The sequence below is a fragment of the Myotis daubentonii genome, chromosome 1 (genome assembly GCF_963259705.1).
Source record: "Myotis daubentonii chromosome 1, mMyoDau2.1, whole genome shotgun sequence".
Classification (NCBI taxonomy): Eukaryota; Metazoa; Chordata; class Mammalia; order Chiroptera; family Vespertilionidae; genus Myotis; species Myotis daubentonii.
In genome coordinates this window covers 201,723,500-201,750,829 of record NC_081840.1, presented here as the reverse complement: position 1 = coordinate 201,750,829, position 27,330 = coordinate 201,723,500, and the positions used below count along the sequence as shown (strand labels likewise).

General features: G+C 40.3%; 2 protein-coding genes across 21 annotated transcripts in view; one reads left to right on the top strand and one right to left on the bottom strand.

Annotated features, from left to right (window-relative positions):
* Window positions 1-25,269, top strand: part of FIP1L1 (factor interacting with PAPOLA and CPSF1) — a 104,163-nt gene extending 78,894 nt beyond the window's left edge. For all 17 annotated transcript variants that reach the window (XM_059671208.1, XM_059671247.1, XM_059671228.1 and 14 more), the window contains 3 exons: window positions 9,276-9,495; window positions 20,882-21,019; window positions 22,079-25,269. In XM_059671208.1, coding sequence (XP_059527191.1) covers window positions 9,276-9,495; window positions 20,882-21,019; window positions 22,079-22,226 — 506 coding nt within the window. In that variant the 3' untranslated portion in view covers window positions 22,227-25,269. The remainder of the gene's footprint in view (window positions 1-9,275; window positions 9,496-20,881; window positions 21,020-22,078) is intronic.
* The window catches only part of LNX1 (ligand of numb-protein X 1), a 116,274-nt gene continuing 112,016 nt past the window's right edge, over window positions 23,073-27,330 (bottom strand). For all 4 annotated transcript variants that reach the window (XM_059671131.1, XM_059671110.1, XM_059671120.1 and 1 more), the window contains 2 exons: window positions 23,994-24,152; window positions 23,073-23,615 (listed from right to left, as the gene is read on the bottom strand). In XM_059671131.1, coding sequence (XP_059527114.1) covers window positions 23,480-23,615; window positions 23,994-24,152 — 295 coding nt within the window. In that variant the 3' untranslated portion in view covers window positions 23,073-23,479. The remainder of the gene's footprint in view (window positions 23,616-23,993; window positions 24,153-27,330) is intronic.

Here is a 27,330-nt window from a genome sequence, read left to right as displayed (position 1 = left end):
CCCTTTTACTATATAGCATAGAGGCCTGGTGGGGCCCGGCTGGTTTGCCCTGAAGGGTGTCCCGGATCAGGGTGGGGGTCCCCACTGGGGTGCCTGGCCAGCCTGGGTGAGGGGATGATGGCTGTTTGCAGCTGGTCACACACCCTTCAGGGTGGGGGTCCACACTGGGGTGCCTGGCCAGTCTGGGTGAGGGGCTGAGGGCTGTTTTCAGGCTGGGGGTGACTGAAGCTCCCAACCGCTCCTTTTTTCCTTTTTTTTTTTTTTTTTTTTATTCTGGGCCAGCTTTAGCTTGAGGCTTGGCTCCACCTCTTAGGCCTCTGCTGCTGAAAGTAGGTTTCTGGCCTTTGCTTACAATGTTGCGATCCTACTGGCTGAAGTCAGGGTGGTATTTGTTACATAGTTTCTTAAACTGCAGGCTCAGAGGCCTGCAGCCGCAGGGGGGGAACGTTGGTTTCCTCCGTCACTGAGGCAAGCAAGCCTCATGTTAGTTTCAAGCTGCCTGGCTGCCGGCCGCCATCTTGGCTGTCAGTTAATTTGCATATCTCGCTGATTAGCCAATGGGAAGGGTAGCGGAGTGACACTAATTACCATGTTTCTCTTTTATTAGTGTAGATTATGTATAGTAGTATATTATAAAAAATAAGTTACGAAATTTTTATTAAGGTATTTTTCTTTAAATATATTTTATTGATTTTTTTACAGAGAGGAAGGGAGAGAGATAGAGAGTTAGAAACATCGATGAGAGAGAAACATCGATCAGCTGCCTCCTGCACATCTCCTACTGGGGATTTGCCCGCAACCCAGATACATGCCCTTGACCGGAATCGAACCTGGGACCCTTCAGTCCGCAGGCCGACGCTCTATCCACTGAGCCAAACCGGTTTTGGCAAGATATTTCTTACATACCATTATATTGGCTGGGTCGCAAAAATATTCGTTGTGCACTGCATATGGCCTGTGGCCTGCGAGTTTGACATGCTTGCTGTACAGGTTTGTAGCATAGGATCAGTAGGCTATACCAGATAGCATAGGTGTACAGTAGGCCGTACCATCTAAATTTGTGTAAGTACACTCTGATGTTTGTACAAGGAAATTGCCTAATATATTTTGTAGAACGTATCTCTGTCATTAAGTGGTATACAACTGTATCCTTGGGAAGAAATTATGATGTCCTTTTTTCAGGTAGTACCATTGGGGAATGGAGGAAATTGAATAGTTGAAAGTCTTATACAGTAGAATTTATAAGTCTTGGTGATGGGTTTGCTATAAGTATCATATACTTACAGTTACCTTTTAGATATATGTATCAGAGGGTTGTACTGTCCTGCAGACCCACCTTGTTCAAAGCCACATATGCCATTCATTCATATCAAAAAGTAGTCTTTCTGTTGCCCTGGCTGGTTTGGCTCAGTGTATACAGTGTTGATTTGCAGATCAAAGGGTCTTGGGTTCCATTCTGGTCAAGGACGCATACCTGGGTTGTAGGCTCCATCCCTGGACCCAGTTTGGGTGCATGAGGAAGGTAACCAATCGATGTTTCTCTATCTCTGTCTCTCCCCCGCCCTTCCACTCTCTCTGAAAATCAATGGAAAAAAATATCTACTGGTGAGGATTAACAACAACAAAAAGGTAGTCTTTCTGTTGACTGACTTGTTTCACTGATTATATCACCTTTTTTTTCTTTTTAAATGAGTTCCCAGGAAGTCATACTCACTGGGTTGAAATCTTTGTTTATATGTCTTTTGTAGGTATTCAACCATTAAATGGAGAACAAAATTTTCCCATAAGATGAAATTCACTGAGAATACATTAAAGCACCTTTGTCCTGCCATTTAATAAACACTCAAATATTAGCTGTTTTATTCGATTATCCCTACCATCTCCAACAAGCTCCAAGTTCCTTCCCTTTTCTACACTGTTAGGGAGTGTTAGCATAATTTTTAAAAATAGGCCCTGCAGTTAGCCTAGGTTTGAGTCCTGAGTCCATCTTATCTTAGTAACTTTGGATAAGTTAAATAACATAGATCGTTTTCCTCATCTGCAAAATGAAGTTTGAACATAAAGTGCTGAGCACAGTACCTGTAATATGTAAGTACTTGGTAAGCATTACCGATTAAATTAATTAAAATTTTTACCTCTTATAGTGCTTGTCATTTTGTTATTTGTGACTAAATTCCTTGTGTATGTTTTGCAATGTAAGTGAACATGAGGAGTAACTCCTATCAGAAAGAAGACTTTATTCTTGAGATTACATGCATAGTTTCTTTATGGAAGATTTCATTTTAAAAAATGCTTATTAAACATTAGAGGCCCAGTGCATGAAATTCATCCTTGATAGGATCCCTAGCAGCTGCCAGCTGTTGGCTGGGGCCTCCCTCCCTTCCCCTGGTCAAACTCCAGATGAAATCACAGTCGAGGGGAAAATTTGCATACTATGCTTTTATTATATAGGATTTTACTTTTCCTCAAAGTAATATATGCAAAATTTTAATCCCCGAAGCAGGCATTTTCTGCCCACTGTTTACCACCCCCAGCTCTTCTCTGAGACTTTTTTTTAAAATAAAGGATTTTTAAAGTAATAATAATGATAAACATTGTAAAAATTAAATACAAGAAAGTTAGGAGTTTTCTTTATCTTGTCAAAGCTTTGGAATGGAGATTGTGCTTATAAAATAAGACCTAGTTTAATTTTTTTGAAGGAATATGGAAGAACATAAGCACTTTTAATGGTTTTTAGTTCTTATAGTCTGCATGGCATTTCTACATAATATTATTACCTATTTCTTATTTATATAACTTCAGATGCCATGTGTTATCTTTCTACTATGATAAACATGTATCTTGTTTACTTACTATCTCCTTTTCCCCACCAGGGAAATTTTAACATTATTTTTCTTCCTTTTTTTATTTGTATACCTACCCTCTTTTTCTTATACCATCAATCACAACTGTTCATCTTTCTAAGCCTTTACGTCTTCCTCCCTCCCTGCTTTCCAACTTTGGCCAGCTGTACTCCTACTTACAATATTTATATTCTGTCCTGCAACCAAAATTATCTGTGCCCTGGCAAGGTTTTTATTCTAAAAACCAAACAATAACCTTATTTACATTATTATGACTGTGTGAACAGTGTGTATTGTAGAGATAATTATAATAAGCCACTCAAAAGAGAACATTCCAATGGCAAATAAATTAAAATTGTCATATACTTCCATCAGCTGTGTAAAGTCATACATTTTAATTGTGGGTTTATATTTGGATCTTGACTTTCTCAACCTTAAGTATATTTAAAAAAATATTTTCCTATGCATAGTTTCCCCCCAAAGTTTTTTGGTTTTTTTTAATCCTTACCTGGGGATATTTTTCCTGTGTTTTTTTAGAGGTGGGGCGGAGAGGGAGATAGAGAAACATCACCTTGAGAGAAACACTCTGATTGGTTGCCTCCCATACATGCTCCTGACTGGGGCTGGGGATTGAACCTGCAGCTGAGGTACCATGCTCTTGACCAGGAATTGAACCCAAGACTCTTTGCAGGCTGATGCTTTACCCACTAAGCAATACCAGCTAAGGCTCCCTTAAAAGTTTTCAAATTTTGTTTTTTATGTGTACATCCTTAACCCATCTAGAAAATTATTTTTTGCTTATGTTATAGAGTAAAGGTATAATTGTCCGAGTGCTATTTGTTGAATAAGTCTATCCTTCCTGAGGGATCTATAGTGTCATCTCCATTCATGTATCCAGTTTCCATGTATGCTTGAATCTGTTTATTTGCTCTCTAGACTATTCATTTGGTTTATTTAACTACTATCTTGTGCTAATAATGCTACACTATCTTACATATAAATTTTATAGTAGCTCTGCTATCTCATTTAGCAGAATGTAGCTTATTTAGCTTCAGAAGTATTCTTGAGCCATTGCTCTTGCATTTCATTTTAGAATCAGTTTTACAAGTTTCATGAAAAGCTGTTGAAATTTTGATTAATAACTGGCAAATATATTATGCTTATTATATGACAAACACTGTTAACTAATGTAATACTAACAGCCTTACAAAGTAGGCATACTGTTATTATTTTCACTTTATGAAGGTGGAAGTTGAAGAACAGCCAGATTAAGTCATTTTCCCACTTTCCACAATAAGTGGCAGAGTCACGATTTGAAACCATGCAGCCTGGCTCTGGAGTCCTTGCTCTTATACCATAGTGTTGGAATTCAGTTGATGCTCTAGATCAGTTTGTGTGGAATTCATGCCTTACATCATGATTTCACCTATGAACAAGGCCTCACTCTTCATTTAAAGAGATGTTTTTTAATGTGTTTCAGTTATATAATTATCTCTATACACTTGGATTTCTTCAATTAGATTTAGTCATAGGCACCTAAGCTTTTGTTGTTGTAAATGATATATTCATTTGAACTGTGTGTTCTGTTTGCCTATATTTAGAAATAGAATTGGTTTTTGTTTTATTTATGTATATTTCTATGTAAATACAGATATATACATAAATAAAAAGATACATATATTGATCATGTAGCCATTTACCTGTTGAACTCTCACTATAATTTGTCAAGTCTCTTCAGACAATAATATCAGCAGGTAATAACTGTGCTCCCCTCCCCCTTTATCTTATGTTCTAAGACCTCCATATAACGAAGTATTGAAAGTGGAGTTCTTGTCTTACATCTTTTTTTTTTTTTTTTTTTACACTTTTATAATTTTTACTACTTTAGTGTTAGGTTTTTTATAGAACCCTACATCAGATTAAGGAAAATTCCTTCTAATTTTCCAAGTGCTTTTGAACTGTATGAATATTGATTTTTATCAGCTGCTTTCTGAGATGATTATACTGTTCTTTAGTCTATTATTTATAATATTTTTCTAATATTAGGCACTATTTATTTGCTGACATCTAACTTCGTCATGATTAATTACTTTAAAAAATACTGATTTGTCTAGGATTTTGACATCTAAGTTTATATGTAAGATTGGTCTGTGATTTTCCTTTATTTGTACTATCCTTAACTGATTTTGGTATTGAGGTTATACAAGCCACATGGGATAAGTTAGAGAATGGTCTTTTTTGCCTATTCTCTGGAAGTTTGTGTAATATTAGAATGGTCTATACTGTATCCTATATAATAAAATGCCAGCCACCATAAGTGTAACGACCGGAATGACCAGAGACTAGAACCACCAAGGCCCCTTGCAAGGCTGGCCCCGCCCCCAAGCATCAGGCAGGCAGGCCAGAGTGGTTAGGGGTGATCAGGTAGGCAGGCCAGCCAGCAGTCAGGGACAATCAGGTAGGAAGATGGCCCCTGCAAGCAGTTAGGGGTGATCAGGCAGGCAGGCAGACCAGCGGTTAGGGGTGATCAGGTAGGCAGGGGCAATCAGGTCGGCAGGCTGGCCAGCAGTTAGGGGCAATCAGGTAGGCAGATGGCCCCTTGCAGGGCTGGTCCTGCCCCCCAGCAAAGAAAGAGGGAGGCCCAGGCCACCAGCAGCGACGCTCTGGCAGGTGTGTGGCCGTCCAGCATTCACCCCGTAGAGGGAGGCCCAGGCCAGCCAAGCCATTGCACCCCACGCCTGTCGCCTGCAGAGGGAGGCCAACAGTGGCAGGGGAGGTGAGGGCAGTGCTGCACAGATGCCAGACAGTGTTAGCAGCGGGGATGGGGCCAGCTGCCTGCAGCTGGGGGAAGGAAAGCCCTGATAGGCCCTGATCTCAGGCCAGGCCTAGGGACCCTACCTGAGGAGTCCTTGATTGTGAGAGGGTGCAGACCGGGCTGAGGGACCCCCCCCCCCTCGAGTGCACAAATTTTCGTGCACCAGGCCTCTAGGAAGCTCATAAAAACTCAGCTGTAAAACAATCAGGTTTTGTGGGAAGGTTTTTAATTACTGATTTAATATCTTTAATAGTTATAGGATGATTAAGGTTTTTTTTTTTATTCTTGAGTCACTTTCCTTTGGTAATTTATTTTTAAGAAGGAGACTGAGCTAAGTTTATAAATGTGTTGGTATCAAGTGTATAATAGTTTATTTATTGTTTAATCTCTGCAAGATCTGTAGTTGTGGTCCCTTTTTGGTTCTAATATTGTTTATGTGACATCTTTTTTGTAATCTTGTTAGAGATTGTCGTTTTTTATTTGTCTAGTCTTCAAAAACCAACTTTCTGCTTTTTTAATTGTGTGGTAGTTTTCTGTTTATTTGATTTCTACTATTATCTTTAGTATCTCCCTTCTGTTAGATTATTCTGTGCTTTTCTAAGTTCTTACATTAATTTTCCATATTTTCTTTTTTTGTTTGTTTACTTTTATTATTGACAGTACTATATACAAATGTCTCTCATTTTCCCCTTTTTTTGCCCAACCTGTTTCCTGCCTACCTTTAGCACACTATTGTCTGTGACCATGGGTTATGCACCACCTTTTCTAATGTAGTTTCTTAAAGATTAAATTTCCCTCCAGGACAGTTTGCATCTCTTTTAAAAAAAAAAAAAAAAACACAAAAAAAACCCCCAAACATTTTTATTGATTTTGGGAATGGTGAGGGAGAGAGAGAGAGAAACATCAATGATGACAGAAAATCATTGATCGGCTGCCTCTTGCACTCCCCACTCTGGGGACCGAGCCCACAGTCCGTGCATGTGCCCGACTGGGAATTGAACCTTAACCTCCTAGTTCATAGGTTGATGTTCAATCACTGAGCCATGCCAGCTGAGCTATTTTTAATTTTTAAAAATTTTTGATTCACTCACACCAGGCAGCTACTGTTGTATTGGCTGTTGGCTGTCGTCATTTTTTAAAAAATATATATTTTATTGATTTTTTTACAGAGGAAGAGAGAGAGATAGAGAGTTAGAAACATCGATGAGAGAGAAACATTGATTCAGCTGTCTCCTGCACATCTCCTACTGGGATGTGCCCACAACCAAGGTACATGCCCTTGACTGGAATCGAACCTGGGACCCTTTAGTCCACAGGCCCATGCTCTATCCACTGAGCCAAACCGGTTACGGCTGTTTTCATTTTTTAAACTTTTTTTTTAAAAAATATATTTTATTGATTTTTTACAGAGAGGAAGGGAGAGAGATAGAGAGTCAGAAACATCGATGGGAGAGAAACATCGATCAGCCGCCTCCTGCACATCTCCCACTGGGGATATGCCCGCAACCCAGGCACATGCCCTTGACCGGAATCGAACCTGAGACCCCTCAGTCCGCAGGCCGATGCTCTATCCACTGAGCCAAACCGGTTTCGGCTGTTTTCATTTTTTAAAATTGATTTTAGAGAGAGGAATCTATCTCTGAAGTCAATTCCTAAATGTTTAAATTTTTTTTTTTGACACCTTAGTTATCAGAAATGTGTTTTTAATTTGAAATGTATGGAGATTAATTTCCCGTAAATTTTGTTTTACTAATTTAAATTGCATGGTGGTCAGAAAACTTGTTTATTTTACTGATCCTCTGAAAGTACATAGTATATTTTTATTAATGTTTCATATGTGCTTGAGAAGAATGAGTATTCTGTTGTTTATTATCAACCTTGTTAACAATGTTTTGCTCAAATCTATAGCAATTTTTGCTTAAGGTATTAATAATTGAATCATTTTGGATTTTTCTATTTCTACTTGAATTTCTATTATCTCTTACTCTCCAAATATTAAGGCTACGTTAGATATCTGGAAGTTATATTTGTTCTGTCTTCTTGGTGAGTTACATTTTCATCTTCATTTTGTTATCCTTTCTTTCCCAGGTAATCTATGATAATAAAAGGGTAATATGCTAATTAGACCAGGAGACGTTCTGGACATCCTTCCGGACAAAGCCATGGTGGCGGGGCCAAGGCAAAGGTGGTTAGGGGCAATCAGGCCAGGAGAGGAGGGTAGTTGGCGATTAGGCCGGCGGGGTGGGGGGCAGTTGGGGGTGAGCAAGCCAGCAGGGGGGGTGGGGGCAGTTGGGGGCAAGAAGGCCTGCAGGTAGAGTGGTTAGGCATGATCAGGCAGGTAGACAGGTGAGCAGTTAGGAGCCAGCAGTCCCGAATTGTGAGGGGGATATTCGACTGCCGGTTTGGGCCCGATCCGGCAGTAGGACATCCCTAGAGGGATCCCAGATTGGAGAGGGTGCAGACTGGGACAACCCCCCCCCCCCCAAACCCGTGAACGAATTTCGTGTACCGGGCCACTAGTCCTATATAATAAAAGGTTAATAGGCAAATTAACCGAACGACGGAACGACCGGTTGCAATGATGTGCACTGACCACCAGGGGGCAGACGGAGCTGACCCTGGCTGTCAGTGCGCTTTCACAGAAGCCCTGAGCTGGTGAGTGCAGTGGCGGTGGCGGGAGCCTCTTCCACCTCCGCAGCAGCTCCAAGGATGTCCGACTGACGGCTCCTGGACTGGGAGGGTGCAGGTTGGGTTGAGGGACCGCCTCCCCGAGTGCATGAATGTTGTGCACCAGGCCTCTAGTCCTTACTATATGCTTCTGCTTTGTCATTAGTATAGCTACTCATAAGTAGATTGAGGGGTATTAATATTTTTTTCTTACATCCTTTGCTATTAACCATTCTGTGTTTTTATGTCTTATAATCAGAATATAATAGGAATTATTCAAAGTACAAATCAAAAATCTCTGTTATGTAACTGATGAATTCAGTCCCTTTTATATTGTGCTGATTGTTGAGCTAATAAACTTGTCTACCCAACCCCCATATTATCCAAGTCTTTTTTGAATTGGCAGTTTTAAAAAATTCTGTTTTTCCCTATATTGTTTTGAAATTATACATTCGTGTGTGTGTGTGTGTGTGTTTGTGTTACTCTTAAAATGCATTGTACATCTATCTTTCGGTGAACTCTGTTGATTATAACATTTGTTCTTTTTGTTTATGGATGTCTTTGCTTTTTTCTTATTTTTAAAATATAAATTGTTGAATACATGTTCCTAGGTTGACTATCATTTTCTCTCAATACTTTGAAGATGTCCTAATTTATTCTGGTTTACATTTTTGATAAGGGGAATTTTGTGGTGTATCTATTTCTGGTTACTGTTCACCCTGCAAAATGATTATGTTAAGTCTTTAAGGTTTGTTTCTTCATATTCCCCCAATCTGTGGGTATTCACACTATGACATTTATCTTTTCTGGTTATAAATTAACTTTGCATTATAATCTAATGAAGCACTTTTGGTGGGAATTTTGTCTTTATTTTCTAGTACTTCTTGTTTTTTCTATTGTTTTTTAAGTACCAAAACTTATGTTTTGTTTTGTGTATGTTTTTTCTTTAGTTGCCTTTCCCCACCTTCCTGGTTCTGCTCCTTCATGGCCTAGTCTTGTGGACACCAGCAAGCAGTGGGACTATTATTCAAGGAGAGAGAAGGACCGAGATCGAGACAGGGACCGAGACCGGGACCGAGACCGAGATCGTGATCGAGACAGAGAGAGAGAGCGCACCAGAGAGCGGGAGCGGGAGCGGGATCACAGTCCCACACCAAGTGTTTTCAACAGGTTTGTTGAGTGTGCTGTAGTTTGTATACATATATTTAATGTGCACTTTAGAATTTGTATTTGATTATAGGATGGAAAATTCGATTTAGTTGGGATAGCATTGCTCGAAGAGTATTTAGGATAACCATTTTAAAAGCATCAAGGCTATTGAATTCTTAGGGATTCTCATTACCTAAAGCAATAGTCTTCAAATTTGTTTACTTCTCTCTTAAAAGAATTTTGAAAACTTTGTACCCCGTCACATATCTTGCCATCTAAAATGGTTTTTCGTTTTAAAATTTTAAATACATAGTTGAGCAGATTTTTCGGGGGAAGGGGGCAACACAATTCAATCCAATTCATTTAGAAATTAAAGTTTCAGTTTTCTCATTTTCTTGGAAAAGGGTTTTACCAAGACTTGTCAAAAGACTACCAATTATTTATCTTAATATGCTCAGAGGTTTGGGAAAATTAAAATGCTATTATTACATCTTGGCCAAAACAATCTTTAAAAAAATTAAACACCTTTATGTGTGTTAAATATTTATTTCTAGCAAATTTCCTATATTCCATTTATGGAAAATAGCTACCATATAACTTAATTGGTAAAAGATAGCTCTCATTGTCAAGTCATACAGCCAAATCACATTCAGTTCTAGTTGTAAAAAGTCTGGCTTCATTTGCTATTCAGTCAAATGAGTTGATCTGTATTCCATATCCAAGTCTAATTAACAGATTAGCCACACAGCTTACAATAAGATGGTGCCTTTCAACACTTTGCTTTTCTCAAAAGGGGTTTCTTTTTTTTTTTTTTTTTTTTTTTTTTAAGTTTTTACTGGTTCAGGGAAAATTCTTATGACTCCCACCACACTATGATATATATGAAGTTAGAACTCCCATTTCTTTCTCCATACTTTGTTCTTAAATGAACAGTGTATAAGATAGGAAAACCTAAACTCATATAGATGCTTTATGGTTCCTTGAATAAAATAATTCTCACTGGCACTAATATTATAAACTAGAGGCCCCTTGCAGGAAGATTCCTGCAAGAATAGGGCTTACTATGGCTGGAGCAAAGCAGAGAAGGGAGCAAAACCTGCTGAGGTAGGCTTCACTCCCACCCCCAGCCGCTCCAGCTTGGTGGGTTTTCCCAACCCGCCCCCAGCCGCTGCTGCTGGGTTTTTCCAATCCGCCCCCAGCCGCTGCAGCTGGGTGGGTTTGCCCAACCTGCCCACAACCACTGCTGCTGGGTTTTTCCAATCCGCCCCCAGCCGCTGCAGCTGGGTGGGTTTGCCCAACCTGCCCACAACCACTGCTGCTGGGTTTGCCCAATTCGCTCCCAGCCGCTCTGGCTTGGTGGGTTTTCCCAACCCGCCCCCAGCCGCTCAGTCTGGGTGGGTTTTCCCAACCCGCCCCCAGCCGCACCATCTGGGTGGGTTTGCCCAACCTGCACCCAGCCGCTGCTGCTGGGTTTTCCCCACCCGCCCCCAGCCGCTCAGTCTTGGTGGGTTTTCCCAACCCGCACCCAGCCGCTCCATCTGGGTGGGTTTGCCCAACCCGCCCCCAGCCGCTCCATCTGGGTGGGTTTGCCCAACCCGCACCCAGCCGCTCCATCTGGGTGGGTTTTCCCAACCCGCACCCAGCCGCTCCATCTGGGTGGGTTTGCCCAACCCGCCCCAGCCGCTGCTGCTGGGTTTTTCCAATCCGCCCCCAGCCGCTGCAGCTGGGTGGGTTTGCCCAACCTGCCCACAACCACTGCTGCTGGGTTTGCCCAATTCGCTCCCAGCCGCTCTGGCTTGGTGGGTTTTCCCAACCTGCCCCCAGCCGCTCAGTCTGGGTGGGTTTTCCCAACCCGTCCCCAGCCGCACTATCTGGGTGGGTTTGCCCAACCCGCACCCAGCCGCTGCTGCTGGGTTTTCCCCACCCGCCCCCAGCCGCTCAGTCTTGGTGGGTTTTCCCAACCCGCACCCAGCCGCTCCATCTGGGTGGGTTTTCCCAACCCGCCCCCAGCCGCTCCATCTAGGTGGGTTTGCCCAACCCGCACCCAGCCGCTCCATCTGGGTGGGTTTTCCCAACCCGCACCCAGCCGCTCCAGCTTGGTGGGTTTGCCCAACCCTCACCCAGCCGCTGCTGCTGGGTTTTCCCAAACTGCTCCCAGCTGCTCCTGCTTGGTGGGTTTTCCCAACCCTCCCCCAGCTGCTCCATCTTGGTGGGTATGCCCAACCCGCACCCAGCCGCTGCTGCTGGGTTTTTCCATCCACCCCCAGCCGCTGCTGCTGGGTTTTCCCAACCCGCACCCAGCCGCTCCATCTGGGTGGGTTTGCCCAATCCACCCCCAGCCGCTGCTGCCTGGTTTCCCCTCCCACTCCCAGTGGCTGTGGCTGGGTTTCCCCTCCCGCCTCCTGCCTCTGCAGCCTTGGCTCCTTTACTGTGTCCGCGGCCTCTACTTTGCTCCCTTCTATAGCCCTTGGCTTCCATGTTGTCTTCAGTCTTCGCTCAGAGCCAGTATATGCAAATTAACCGCCATCTTGGTTGGTGGTTAACCGCCATCTTGGCTGGCAGTTAATTTGCATATCACCCTGATTAGCCGATGGGAAGGGTAGCGGTCGTACGGCTAATTACCATGTTTCTCTATTATTAGGATTAGATCTGCTTGATGCCATGAAGATTTTTTATACCCTGAGCCAATGTACCATAGTAAAATTGGTGAAAGGAATGCCTTTCTTTTGTAAAGGGCAGGAGGGTGATTTTGAGAGAAGAGGTTAGCTGGAGAACTGGCATGATGTTTTACATTAGGCAGTTCAGATTTAGGAAAGAGTAAATACGGATGTTGAGGATCTGGAAATTGACTCCCTAAAACATCTGTGCTATTGGAAACAATTCATATACTGCTGTGGGGCTGGCACGTACTGCTGACCTAAAGAATAAATTCCTAATTCTTCTTATAATCCACAGTCACAGTCATGTACTTTTCTAGACTTTAGCCCCAGTTCTCTCGCAAGCCAGTGCACAGCATCACTGATTGCTGTTCTGGGAATCCCTCAAAGTTTTATACTTTGTTCATGTTGTTCCTTACCTCTCTGCCTTACAAACTTCTATTAACTCTTCAAGGTCCTCTGTGAGCTTCTCTGAACCTGAAGGAATTAATTTTGTTCACATGTTCCCTAAACACTTTGTTTCTTTTTTTTTTAAATCCTCACCCGAGGATATTTTTCCGTTGATTTTTAGGGCGAGTGGAAGAGGGAGGGAAAGACAAAGAGAAACATCGATGAGAGAGAAACACATTCATTGGTTGCCTCCTGCATGTGCCCTGTCCCAAAGCCCAGTCCGGGGAGGAACCTGCAACTGAGGTACGTGCCCTTGACCGGAATCGAACCTGGAACCCTTTGGTCCACATCCCGATGCTCTATCCACTGAACCAAACCGGGTAGGGCCACTTTGTTTCTTAGTAAGTCTCTTTAAGGGCATTGACCACCATTTTTCCTTTCTGTATCCTCAGTACTTTGTACAGTAATGTCTGGCACACAATATATCAGTGAATAAAAGGACATATTTAAGGAGAGGAAGGTGACTTCAATAGAGAAAGAATAATTTTGAAAAACTGTTGGTGAAACTCTTAGGTAGAAGCTGTTTATCACAATCAAATCATTAATTTGGGCATCTTATAACATGTCAGTCTAAGTACCATCACAATGTAGAATAAAGATAACTTTTTTATACCAACTATTTTTAGGGATAAGATAAATGTAAGATACATAGACAATTTTCTGATTTTGCTGGATGAGATGAAGCAGAATATCAGTTCAGGGTGTGAGGATGGATATGCTTGATTCAAGCAGCATTTGTTTTGTTAGTGTGGTCATCTAATTATATACTTCTTAATCCAAAAGGTCCTTGGGGATTTATCTAGTCTAAATTTCTACTTATCAGGTGAGGAAATGGAAGCATAAAGAAACATAAGACAATGGTAGAGCCATAATCTCAAAATGTGATCGAGATCTTACTTAAAATCCTCTCTAGTCTTGAAATTAGGTAGTTAAAATTTTTCTCATTTTCCTTATTACTCCCTATGCACTTGATTTTCTCCCCATTTTTAGGGGGCGGGGGCTGAAGGGAGTAGCGATTCATTCTTTCATTTATGTAATTGACATTTTCTGATTCCCTCTTATGTACCAGGCACAGAGCTTTGTGCTGAGGATACAGAATTATTCATACACTGCCCTTTTTGATTTAACCATATAATATTGTCAAGGTGACAAAGACTGGTTAGTTGTTTGAAACTTTACCTAAAGCAGTGTACAATAAGAAACTGGACAGGATTTATTAATCTTTTTCCTTTCTGTAGTTCCTAATCATATGACTTACGTTTTGTAGGCACCTGATAAAATTTTAAATAAGTAAAGGTATGATACATATTTGTGTGTGTGTGAGTGTATGTTTTGTGTTTCTGTGGTGGGACATGTACTGTTAACTTGAGCCATGTAGGTCAGCATGATTCTGTTAAGTTCAAGAGCATTACTTTCCAGAAAGTTGAATAGTTTCTAATGTAGTTAAAATACTTGAGATAGCACTGTTATCTCTAGAATGTCCATACTCACAAGTTAAGGAGCTTAATGCAAAACTTGATAGGAAAGAAGACTAAAAGAAATGGCTTTGATGGCTTTCCTAGAGCTCATAAATTCTCTTTGCGTAAACATAAATAATACAGTTTATAGAATATTTGAGGCTAAGTTATCTGATTAAATTTTAAACACAGGTGTTGCTTTAATTTTTATTGAAACTAAAGTGTTAATGGTTAAACCACATTTAATTTTCAGGTTGCTATGCTGTAGAGCATCAGAAGTCAGTGTTTACCTAAATCTGACTAAAAGTTCAAGGCAAGAGGTGGAGGAATTTTGTGTTGTTTTGAATTATCCCAAGACTAAAGTGTTCTCTGGAAAATTCAAGTGAAGTATAAGTAAAGACCTTTTTTTTTTTTTTTTTTTTTTTTTTGAAGACTGACATTTTAGCGATATGGCATGTAGTATGTGTTGTGTCACAAATTACAGGGTCATTGTTTTGAAAATTACAGACCAGTTTCAACATCTGGTCTTGAGGCCACTTAATTGTGGGCTAGAATGAAGTCTGTTCGTTCAAGGGTATTTGAATGAACTCTAATGATTTCCAGACTCAGAGAAACTTGTGCAGCAGCTGCTTATCAAAGAAGGGGCTAGAAGGAGGGATCTTTATATTTCATGTATGAGACCAAATCTTTTATCATCCGTGGAAAGTTTCCCATCATATGGCTGCCTTCAGTATCTTAAAAGGCCTCAAAAGCTGTGAAGAATTGGTGCCAGGGTAAGAAGGTTACAGATGACAAATTATGAGATAATTGACTGTTTTAATGTAAATCCAGTTGGAATCATTACAAAGACAGCCTCGTTTTTATTTTTATTTATTTATTTTTTTATTTATTTATTTTTTTTTTTATTGCTTAAAGTATTACAAAGGGTATTACATATGTATCCATTTTATCCCCCCGCCCTAGACAGTCCCCTAGCCTCCCCTATCACCCAGTGTCTTATGTCCATTGGTTATGCTTATATGCATGCATACAAGTCCTTTAGTTGATCTCTTACCCCACTACCTCCTGCCCCCCAACCCTCCCCGGCCTTCCCGCTGCAGTTTGACAATCTGTTTGAGGCAGCTCTGCCTCTGTATCTATTATTGTTCAAAAGTTTATAATGGTCTCTATTGTCCATGAATGAGTGAGATCATGTGGTATTTTTCCTTTATTGACTGGCTTATTTCACTTAGCATAATGCTCTCCAGTTCCATCCATGACGTTGCAAATGGTAAGAGTTCCTTCCTTTTTACAGCAGCATAGTATTCCATCGTGTAGATGTACCACAGTTTTCTAATCCATTCATCTACTGATGGGCACTTAGGCTGTTTCCAGATCTTAGCTATGGTGAATTGTGCTGCTATGAACATAGGGGTGCATATATCCTTTCTGATTGGTGTTTCTGGTTTCCTGGAATATATTCCTAGAAGTGGGATCACAGGGTCAAATGGGAGTTCCATTTTCAGTTTTTTAAGGAAACTCCATACTGTCTTCCATAGTGGCTGCACCAGTCTGCATTCCCACCAGCAGTGCACAAGTGTTCCTTTTTCTCCACATCCTCTCCAGCACTTGTCGTTTGTTGATCTGTTGATGATAGCCAGTCTGACAGGTGTGAGATGGTACCTCATTGCTGTTTTGATTTGCATCTCTCGGATGATTAGTGACTTTGAGCATGTTTTCATATGTCTCTTGGCTTTCTGAATGTCCTCTTTTGAAAGGTGTCTATTTAGGTCCTTTGCCCATTTTTTGATTGGATTGTTTATCTTCCTTTTGTTAAGTTGTATGAGTTCCCTATAAATTTTGGAGATTAGGCCCTTATCAGATATGTCATTGGCCAGCCTCGTTTTTAAAGAGGATAATATTTACTACCATATTCATTTGTCCTGGTGTGGGCTAATTATTCTGCTTCAGAAAAATTAATTATTACAGGATCGGTCACCTTTACAAAAAAAAGGTTCTACTTCTGAAAAATTTAACATTAAATTTACTGAAGATGGTGAGCCTGTATATCAGCTGCCATTTATTGAGGGCCTTCTCTTGTACCAAGCACTTACAAATGCTATTGCCAGTTTTATAACAACCCTGAAAGAGATCGTTGACAATTTTACAGGTGAGAGAACAGATGGATGCCTAGCGAGGTTGGTTAACTTACCCTAGGTCACACATTTAGTAAGTAGTAGAAGCAAGATGTGATCCTGGGCCTGCTCTGCCTGTACTCCTCCCACTACTCTACACTGTCTATCATGGCACATTGCCTTTTAGGTGACATGCTTCCACTTTCCAAATGCAAAGTGCATATTTATGGTTAGGGAAAAGGTGTGTATGTACACACAAATATATATATATACTAGAGGCCCAGTGCACAAATTTGTGCACGGGTGGGGTCCCTCCGGGTGTCCTGCAGGGATCAGGCTGAAACCCACAGTCCAATGCCATCTGCAGCTCCTACCTGCCGCTCCTGCTCATCCACGCCCCACTGTGCCTGCCGTGGGCTCATGCCCAATCAGTCCCAATCAGGAGAGGCTCACGCTGCCACAGCACTGCTCACCAGCCATGAGCCCTGCATCTGGCGCCCTCCCAAAGGGAGTGGCCTGTGGGATCGGGATGAAACTGGCTCTCCAACATCCCCCGAGAGGTCCTGGATTGCGAGAGGGCACAGGCCAGGCCCAGGGACCCCACAGGTGCATGATCGGGCTGGGGAGGGACCGCAGGAGGGCTCCAGGGTGTGACCGGCCCATCTCGCTCAGTCCTGATCAGCCAGACCCCAGCAGCAAGCTAACCTACCAGTCAGAGCATCTGCCCCCTGGTGGTCAGTGCACGTCATAGCAACTGGTCAACCAGTTGACTGTCTGCCACCTGGTGCTCAGTGCATGTCATAGCAAGTGCTTGAGCAGCCTTAGCATATCATTAACATATTATGCTTTCATTGGTTGGTTGGTTGTTCTGCAGTTTGGTCTATTTCCATATTACCCTTTTATTATATAGGATGTATATTAATATTTTCTTGTTTGGGGCAGGGGTGCCCTGGAGAGGGTTAATGGGGGGGAAAGAAGGACATATGTAATACTTTCAACAATAAAGATAAAAAAAATGGTTTAAAAATGTAATGTATGGAAGTAATAACAACTTGGTCAGCAATATCTCTTGCATTAGGCACAGCACTACAGACTCATTACTTTTGCTAAGAAACCACAGACTGATTTGTTCTTTTATATGGCTTATATGTTCACCTTATTCTGTCTCCTATTGCTCCTACTCAGATCACTCAACTCCTTGATGCTTTATTTTTTTTTGATTAATTAAATCTTTATTGTTCAGATTATTACATTTGTTCCTCTTTTTTCCCCCCATAATTCCCCTCCACCCAGCTCCCACCACCCCCCCTCACTCCCCCAACCACTGTCCTCATCCATAGGTGCACGATTTTTGTCCAGTCTCTTCGCGCATCCCCCTCACCCCTTCCCCCCCCCAAGAATAGACAGTCCACTCCCTTTCTTTGCCCCTGATTCTATTATAATCACCAGTTCATTCTGTTCATCAGATTATTCACTTCATTTTCAGATTCACTTGTTGATAGATGTGTATTTGTTGTTCATAATTTGTATCTTTACCTTTTTCTTCTTCCTCTTCTTAAAGGATACCTTTCAGCATTTCATATAATACTGGTTTGGTGGTGATGAACTCCTTTAGCTTTTTCTTATCTGTGAAGCTCTTCATCTGACCTTCCGTTCTGAATGATAGCTTTGCTGGATAAAGTAATCTTGGTTGTAGGTTCTTGGCATTCATCACTTTGAATATTTCTTGCCACTCCCTTCTGGCCTGCAAAGTTTCTGTTGAGAAATCAGCTGACAGTCGTATGGGTATTCCCTTGTAGGTAACTGAGTTTCTTTCTCTTGCTGCTTTTAAGATTCTCTCTTTGTCTTTTGCTCTTGGCATTTTAATTATGATGTGTCTTGGTGTGGTCCTCTTTGGATTCCTTTTGTTTGGGGTTCTCTGCGCTTCCTGGACTTGGAAGTCTATTTCTTTCACCAGGTAAGGGAAGTTTTCTGTCATTATTTCTTCAAATAGATTTTCAATATCTTGCTCTCTCTCTTTTTCTGGCACCTCTATAATTCGGATGTTGGTGCGCTTGAAGTTGTCCCAGAGGCTCCTTACACTATCTTCGTATTTTTGGATTCTTTTTTCATTTTCCTTTTCCGGTTGGGTGTTTTTTGCTTCTTCGTATTTCAAATCGTTGACTTGATTCTTTCGCTCCTCTGGTCTGCTGTTGGGAGTCTGTATAATATTCTTTATTTCAGTCAGTGTATGCTTAATTTCTACTTGGTCCTTTATCACAACCTTGAGAGTCTCATTAGATTTCTTGTAGATCTCATTAAGTTTATCAGCAGTTTCTAGAAAATTCTTGAAAAACCTTAAAAGTGTGGTTTTGAACTCTATATCCAGTAGTTTTCTTTCCTCCATTTCTGTCATTTGTGTCCTTTTTCTTTGTCTCCGCATTTTTTATGCTTCCCTGTGTTGATACAGTGGTTTTCTGTGCTAAGTGTCCTCTAGGGCCCAGTGGTTCAGCGTCCCCAATTACCCGAGGAGGACACTCTTGGTGCACCCCCTTGTGGTCTTTGTGCACAGTCTTGTTGTAGTTAAGCCTTGATTGTTGTAGGTATCACTGGGAGGAATTGACCTCCAGGCCAATTGGCTGTGAGAATCAGCTGTGTCTGCAGTGGGAGAACTTCTGTGCTGGAGCCACCCCTCTGGGGCAAGACTTGCTTCAATGGGGCTTTGGTGCTCACTGAGTCTGCCCCCTGAGTGTGTCCTTTATGGTTCCACGGAGCTGCAAACCTGATTGTCCCACTCTGACCTCTGGGTACACTGGCTCCTGGATCTCTAGGGAGGTGCTAATCTAGCCTCTGCCTTAGGCTATCCAGCAAAAGCCTCCGTGCAGGGCTTGGGCGGGGCGGGTCCCACGGGATCAACAGAGTGGGCGGAGCGAGCAGTTATGGCTGCTCTCAGTCCCTTCCCCAGAGTCTCTGCCTCTCAGTGTCCCAGCAACTGTTGCAAACCTCAGAGAGAAAGCTGCCCTCGAGTTCCGACCAATGCCAGACAGTCCCGCTTCTCCCGTATGAGTCTGGGTCCCCAGAGACTCGCCCGGAACTGGAGCTCAGAGCCTGAGACTCCCTCCCGATTGAAAACGACAACCGCGCCCTCAGCCGCCAGCCTGCTCCGTATGCGCCTCTGTACCTTAGTATTTTAGTTCCGCACTGCGCCTCTTCTGAGTCTCGGTATCTTTTCTCTTTCCTTCTAGTTGTAGAATTTCCACTCAGCCAGCCTTCCTGTGCTTCTGGATGATGTTTGTTCTATCTTTTAGTTGTATTTTTGAAGTGGTTGTTCGAGGCAGCAAACTCCAGTGTTTACCTATGCCGCCATCTTGGTTTCTCTCCTCCTTGATGCTTTAACCATTAATTTAATAATTTGTATATATTTCTAGAAACCAAGGCTCTTCAGCACACAGAGCTCTAGAAGACATTTTTATTGCTTCTAAGTGAGTTTACTGATATTAGGTTGTGGAAAGTATTGACTTCTATGCTGAAAAAAAATCAAGAAAGAAAGACTTAAAGGATTAGGAGAAAGAAGGAGAGAAGGATGTAAGTGAAAGGACATGAAAAGAAGACTGGGCTAGGGAGGTAAAGAAAGACTAGCCATCACTCTCAGTTTTACCAGTTCATTCTATCAAGAGTCAGAAAATGGAGGTGCAGCTTTAAGTTTTTGCATTTGAAGTTGTTAACCATGTTGAATCTCTTCTTACCACATACATACATAGTATTAAGTAATTGGGATGTCACAATGCAAGTAAGTTTACAAGCAGCTTTTTGCGTGCATTTTGTGTGGATACTGTAGAAGTTGCTTCCCGTATGCACCCTGACTGGATCAAGCCCGCAACCTGGGTAGGTGCCCTGCCTGGGAATCGAACCTGTGACCTTTCAGCCTGTATGGGACGAGTCTCCAGCCAGCTGAGCCACTGGCTAGGGCTGTTCGTTTGTATACCGCTTTATTAGATGAATATACTCTTTATGTGGTTGAAGAACCTTTATCTACTTTCTACTCTGTAGTCATTGTGAGCCAAATATTTAAAATACGCTTTTAGAATCCTGTGTGCCCAAGATTTTATGAGTAATATAAGAATTTTGGTTTGCTGGGGCCGGTTTGGCTCAGTGGATAGAGCGCCGGCCTGCGGACTGAGGGGTCCCAGGTTCGATTCCGGTCAAGGGCATGTACCTGGGTTGCAGACACATCCCCAGTGGGGGATGTGCGGGAGGCAGCTGATCAATGTTTCTCTCTCATCGATGTTTCTGGCTCTCTATCTCTCTCCCTTCCTCTCTGTAAAAAATCAATAAAATATATTTTTTAAAAAAAAGAATTTTGGTTTGAGATCTGAAATAGACAAACATGCTTTTAATTCTAAGAGGAGGAAAAGAAAACTCATTAAAATGTAAATGAGTTATAGCTCCCAATTTTTTGAAGAAAAACAGCATTGTTTTATAAAATTTCTACCTTATGACAATTATGAAAGCACAGAACAAAACTGGTTCCTTAACATGATATGTAATTTTATATTTTGTGTTCTTGTATTTGATGTAGTACTAATTTGGGAATGGCATTATTTCCCTCTCAGTTCAAACATTTTGCATCTATTCTCTGTAAGATGCTAACGTGGGGGCTTCTGTTTTGCACTCAGGTCACATCTCTTATTAGAGTTTAGAATCGTATGAACAGTCCAGTTAATAAAAGTTGTTTCTATTCCAATTTCAGTGATGAAGAACGATACAGATATAGGGAGTATGCAGAAAGAGGCTACGAGCGTCATAGAGCAAGTCGAGAGAAAGAAGAACGACATAGAGAAAGACGACACAGAGAGAAAGAGGAAACCAGACACAAGTCATCTCGAAGGTCTGTTCTTTAATAAAATAGTGAATCACTTTGAAGTTGAGAAATTGATTTGACTTCAGAAAGTAAGAGCAAATATTTCCCAGTAGCCAGTAGAGCATATGTATTCCTAATTGGAAGATTAAGAATAATCTGTTGAAATAGTTGGTTCCTTTTATGCTTCAACAAAGATTTTTAAATCTGACAAGACTGTATTTAACACACGTAAACCAAAATTATCATGGAATATGAGAGAATTCAGCTTATTACATTATCTTGTTAGGAGGGGGGAATTTGGCATATGAACCAGTCTTTAATAGTAAATATTATTAAAGCAGTTTAATCAAAGAAAATTCAGGGCCTTGTAGTCTCAAAAACAACAATAGCACGCACACATAGATGTTAAATTTCAATGCCTATTATTTACCTAAAACCAACCCTAGAAAGTATTTCTGATTTAGTGCTTCAGTTTCTCATTTATAATTTGGTTTTCAGAATAAAGTATATGGGCCCTAGAAATCTGGGATGATATTGGAGAAGATGAGCCTCTAATCCTATATAATAAAAGGCTAATATGCAAATTGGCCCAACGCCAAAATGACCAGTCACTATGATGTGCACTGATCACCAGGGGGGCAGATGCTCAACTCAGGAGCTTCCACCTGGTGGTCAGTTTGCTCCCACAGGGGAAGCGCTGCTCAGCCAGAAGCCCTGAGCTGGGCTCACAGCTGGTGAGCGCAGAGGTGGTGGCAGGAACCTCTCCCGCCTTTGTGGCAACATTAAGGATGTCCCACTGACAGCTTAGGCCTGCTCCCCTGAGGGCTCCCGGATTGCAAGAGGGTGTAGGCCAGGCTGAGGCGTGCGCGCCACGCCGCCTCCCCCCCCCCCCCCCCCCGCACAAAATTTGTGCACTAGGCCTCTAGTGTAAATATAATCTCAGCATAAAAGTCGCCAAAAAAAACCACCCCAAACTGGCTAATGGATTAAATCTTTTAACACCCAAAATTTAGGCAAAGTGGATTGATTTTTGTCATCACTTGTATACTTAAACTTTTTTAAGAACACACTTTTTTTTTTTTTTAGTAATAGTAGACGTCGCCATGAAAGTGAAGAAGGAGACAGTCACAGGAGACACAAGCACAAAAAATCAAAAAGAAGCAAAGAAGGAAAAGAAGCTGGCAGTGAGCCTGCCCCTGAACAGGAGAGCACCGAGGCTGCACCTGCAGAATAGGCCTGGTATAACCTTTTGTGTATATTAGTCCCAGAAATAGATACCACAAATCTTGTTTATTTTTCTGGATAATGTTTAAGAAATTTACCTTTAATCTTCTGTTAGTATAAAAGCTTTTTTCCCAAAATAAAAGCGAATTTTTCATGTTAAGTTAAAAATCTTTGTTTTGTAATATTTAAAAAATAAGATTGCAATGATTTTATATCCAAGAAAGTATGTAAATGAGCACTCATCAGGGAATTTAAAGAACTGCGTTTAGCTGTGTACATACCAGTATCTGATAAAGGTCAGGGTTCCACCTTGGCTAACATTTCCTTGAGTTAATCAAATATTAGTCTCTCAAGATGTTTCTCTGCAAAAGGCATCAAAGGGCACCCCTGAGTCTTGAGAGTAGTCTTTTATCAATACTGTTGTGGCACTGTTGCTTAGCATATTAAAGAACTCATACAGTTTTGATACAACTTTTTGATAGCAGATTTTCAGTGTTCTAAATTGGGTTCATGGTGAAATTGAATGGGGAACTTTTATATGTAAAAGAATGAATCTAATGGTATTTGGGAGGTCTCTGAAGTAACATAATTGTAGTTTCTAGCAGGCACTGGACACTCATTACAATTTTGAATTCCCTCATGGCCATCTATCTGAGGCTGGTTTGGCTTTTCTTGATTTTCCCAAGGCTCAATGGTTGAACAGCATGCAGATTTTTTTAGATTGTGAATAAAAAAAATAAATGACAAGAGCTTTAGTTATTTCCTATTAAATCTAAGAAAAAAACAAGTTTATAATTCTGAGTAAATAGTCATAATAGAAATGAATTTAGTATCACAAACTTAAAGACAACTATAATATTTTAAAAAATATTTATTTCTTATTTGATGAAAGGAACATTTTTCAGTAATGCACTTTTAAAATCATTTGGCTGTAAGTTATTTTTAAAATACTCAAATTTTTAATTTAATTTTATGGTTCGAAGTCATTCGAGGGCATACAAACCATTTCAACTGTTTAAGAGCTTTTTATTAAATAGAAAAATATAAACGTAAACGTAGAGTGATGCAAAATCCTCCACACTGAATAAAAACTATTAGTAATGTTTGTTTTGAGAATTATATTTTCTGAGGTGTAATTGGCTTTCATTAGATCATAATTTTGCTGATATTAAATTCACATTTTTATAATGTATCCATTAAATACAAAAATTGACAAGATAAATATAATGTTTCAACTTTGCGATTTTCTGTGACCCATCAATTCTATAAAAAAGTGCCAGGCCAAGAAACAATAGTGAGAGTGATTTTCCCTTTAAGTTCTTTTAGCATCCTTGCCAAGCAAGCATGTATCATTCCTGAAGTACTTCTACCATTGACAGCAAGAAGAATGTCACCACATCTAAAAAAATAAAACAAGGTATATGATTAATATTTTGATCCATAGCTGAAGTTAATTCAAGTTTAATTGGAGGTCCTAATTTTTGCTATATCTGTCAATTTTAATTATATTACTTCTCCCTTCCTCACTTCTGCAAACTCTAAAATCAGCTTGCGTTAGAAGGGATTCATAAGCAAGTTGCTATATGGGACCAAGTAACTAATCATTTTGGATTTCTTAAAAATTGCATGCTACATAAATGTGTTTAATTTCTCACCAATATGAAAGGTATAATAAATAAATGCCTTTTTTTCAAGAAGGGCCATGCTTTTTTATGCATAAAAATACATAAAAAATATTTGAATATAAATTTTTTGTTAAAATAGTTGTTATTGTTACCTAATTCTTCCATCATTATATGCTGGTGTTCCTTCAACAATGGATTTGATAAAAAAAGGTTTGTTCCCATTGTATTCTTCATAACCTCCTACAATGCAGAAGCCCAGACTTCCGGCTGTGCTTCTTCGTAATACAACATCTTTGCAGTTGTACAGGTACCTGCAATAGAATGTAATTAATATATAAGCAGTTAAGTTGAACTCAGTTAATAATTACTGTGATTCATCTTCCATTTTCTTTTTTGACTTTATTTTTTAGAATCAATAGCACTATTCATTCTAAAATTGACCTTTGTGCTGTTAGCTTGCTTTTTCTTATTGAACTTCTGTTTTCCATCGTTAAACACACTTTAAAAAATGACACCATCTATTTATGTTTTGTTTATATGTGTACTGGGAAAGATAATTGATTTAATGCCTTAATTAAAAAGTTGGATATGCATAAATCCTTATTGGTGAACCAAATTCAAGCATACTTGTAGATTAAAAAAAAAAGTTTTTTTTTAATTGATCTCAGAGATAGAGGGAGAAACATCAGTCGGTTTCCAACTGCATGCTTCCTCACTGGGGATTGAACCCACAACCTGGGTATGTACCTGACTGGGAATCTAACCCCACCACCTTCTGGTGTACAGGACAATGCTCCAACCAACTGAGCCACAAGGCAAAATTCTTTGAATAAATGATTATTCTCAATTTAAAAAATTCAAACTTACCCTAATTAATGCATTTGTTGAAATTTGGACTTTTGAAAAATACTAGTTTATATGTATGTAGTTCTACATGTTTAATAAAGATTAGAGACATTTTAAGAAGGCATAAAATGAATGGAAATTGTATATTTAAATATTATAAGAATGATTCATAACGGAGGATAGAAAACTGGCAGTAAATGGAATAGCAAGTTATAAAAGGAATGGGAAAAGGGAAGGAAAGACCAGAGGTCTTCTATTAATGAGTAGAATTTTTCAGCTAAATTAGAAATATAGATTGAAGCAATGATTTCTTTTACTATTCTGTGGTAGTTGGATGATTGTTAACATAGGTGCAGGCTAAAGTGCAAACTGTATTACAGTTAGGATAGAAGGTCTATGTCAGGAGCTGGATTTGACTCTAAAAATCCCTGAGTCCAGAAACTGGTTTGAAAGAAAATGAACATTTTCATGTTGACCAAAAAGAAAAAACCCCAAGATACTGGTTTGTTTATAAGCTGTACCTTAAAATATTAACTGCTTTTTGAAAAACCAATAAAAAGTCTCGTGAAATGTTTTAAGTGATGACATTGGTCAGTAACATTTGTTAAACTCTAATTTTCATTTTGAATATGAGCTTTTTTTCCTATTTTGAACTCATTCAAGGCTTAATTGAAGAGTTTGCAAAGTATAAAGAATAGCAAGGAGTTTGGTAATTTTTCTAAATAAGAAAATTATGGTTACCTCAAGTAACAGACTGTTAAAAGGAGTTGATAAATATGGTGAAGTCGGTTGCTACTATTTTTTGTTCTTTCACTAGCTGTTCTTCAGGGACTCCACTTTTCAGTGGACCTCAATATTTCACTGAACCCCTATATTACTAAAGTGTGGTTCTCAAATTATGTGCCTTTCAGGGTCTAGAGGTAAAACATATTTTTGTCATAATAGTATGATCTTTGCCTTTTCACTCATTTTCTTATGAGCATACAGTGGCATTTTTTCCAGAGAACACATGACAGGTGATCTGGCAGCAGATAGAATGCAGAATTTGATATGAGTCCACTTATCTTCTATTAAGCCAAATGTTAGAGGTTTGCAAAAAAATACACAATGCCAGTCTTCTCAATAACTTTTTAAAATATATGTTAACATAATGGGGTGTATTATTTTAAATAAGTAAAAAATTATTTATATTCATAAGGTAAATATCATTAGATATTACTTACATAAACAAAAGTTCTTTGGGATCATCAATACTTTATAAATCTGTATGGGGTCTTAAGACAAAAACTTTGGGAATTACTGCTCTAGATGTGTTTATCAAACTTGGAAGTCCCACTGGTATCTCAGACTCAAAATGTTTGAAACAGTATTTCCTCATTCTTCCTTACTGTGATAAAATAACTGCATTGATGTCCCCAAGTGGCTACCCTACCCTTGTGTGCCCAGTTATATAACTGTGGTGTCTTCCTATTCTGATTCTGGACGCAGCCATAAGAGCAACAGTGGGATTTTTGCCACCACCAGTCAAATCTTAGATACATAAGTATGGCCAGCCAAGATCAATCAAGCCTAGCCTGAATCAGCTGAGCCCCCACAGACTTGTGAACTAAATATTAAATAAATATGGTTACTTGTTAACTGAGGTTTTGCAGCATGATTGTGAAAATACATAATTGATATGCCTACTCCTATTTTAGTTGTAGCCCTTCTGCTTTTAAAAAGTTACTAAAGAAGCAATTAGGAAACTTAAAGTATAAATGCAAATTCCATCTTAAAACTCAGTCACTATATATGAAAGAGAACTTCCAAAGGCAGTGAGAGTCAAAGAAGGATGTTAGAAGAGGGAGTGCCCATAGCTGGAGAGTGCAGTCCGAGTTGGTAGAGCCCTAGTGAGCGGAGGGGGGGGCAGGGGGGGGGGGGCATAGTGAGTGGTCCACTGATAGGCAAAACATTCATCCACTGGGAACACCGAAGTAGGCAGGCTGACTGTTAGCAGGCGTTCCCTGGGCCCAGTGTGGCAGAGAAGAAGGGCATAAGTGAGGTAATAACCCAGACAGACAACCCATGTGGACAGGAAGTAGCCTGCCAGTGTGGTAGGGTAAAGAATCAGTGGAGACACAGTACAAAAGTGGGAAGGTAACAGTAATAACAGTAACAGACAAAACCCACTCACCAGAAAATGCTGTAGAAAAATGAAGTTTTAACAGCCATATTAATGTGAATTTAAACTATTGAAATAATCCTATCTAATAAAAGAGAAACATGGTAATTAGCGTACAACCGCTACCCTTCCCATTGGCTAATCAGGGTGATATGCAAATTAACTGCCAGCCAGGATGGCGGCCAGCAGCCAGGCAACTGACGAGAACAGGGAGGCTTGCTTGCTTCAGTGACGGAGGAAGCCAAGCTTCCCCGCCTGCCTTGCCAGCCTCTCAGCTGCACTCTAAGCAACATTGTAACAAATATAGAAGCTAAACAAAACCCCGGGCTTCAGCCAGCAGGATCGCAACATTGTTTCAAATACAGAAGGTAAACAAAGGCCAGAAACCTGCTTTCAGCAGTGGAGGTCTCATAGCTGGAGCCGAGCCTCAGAGCTAAAGCTGGCCCAGAATAAAAAAAAAAAAAAAAAAGGAAAAAAGGACA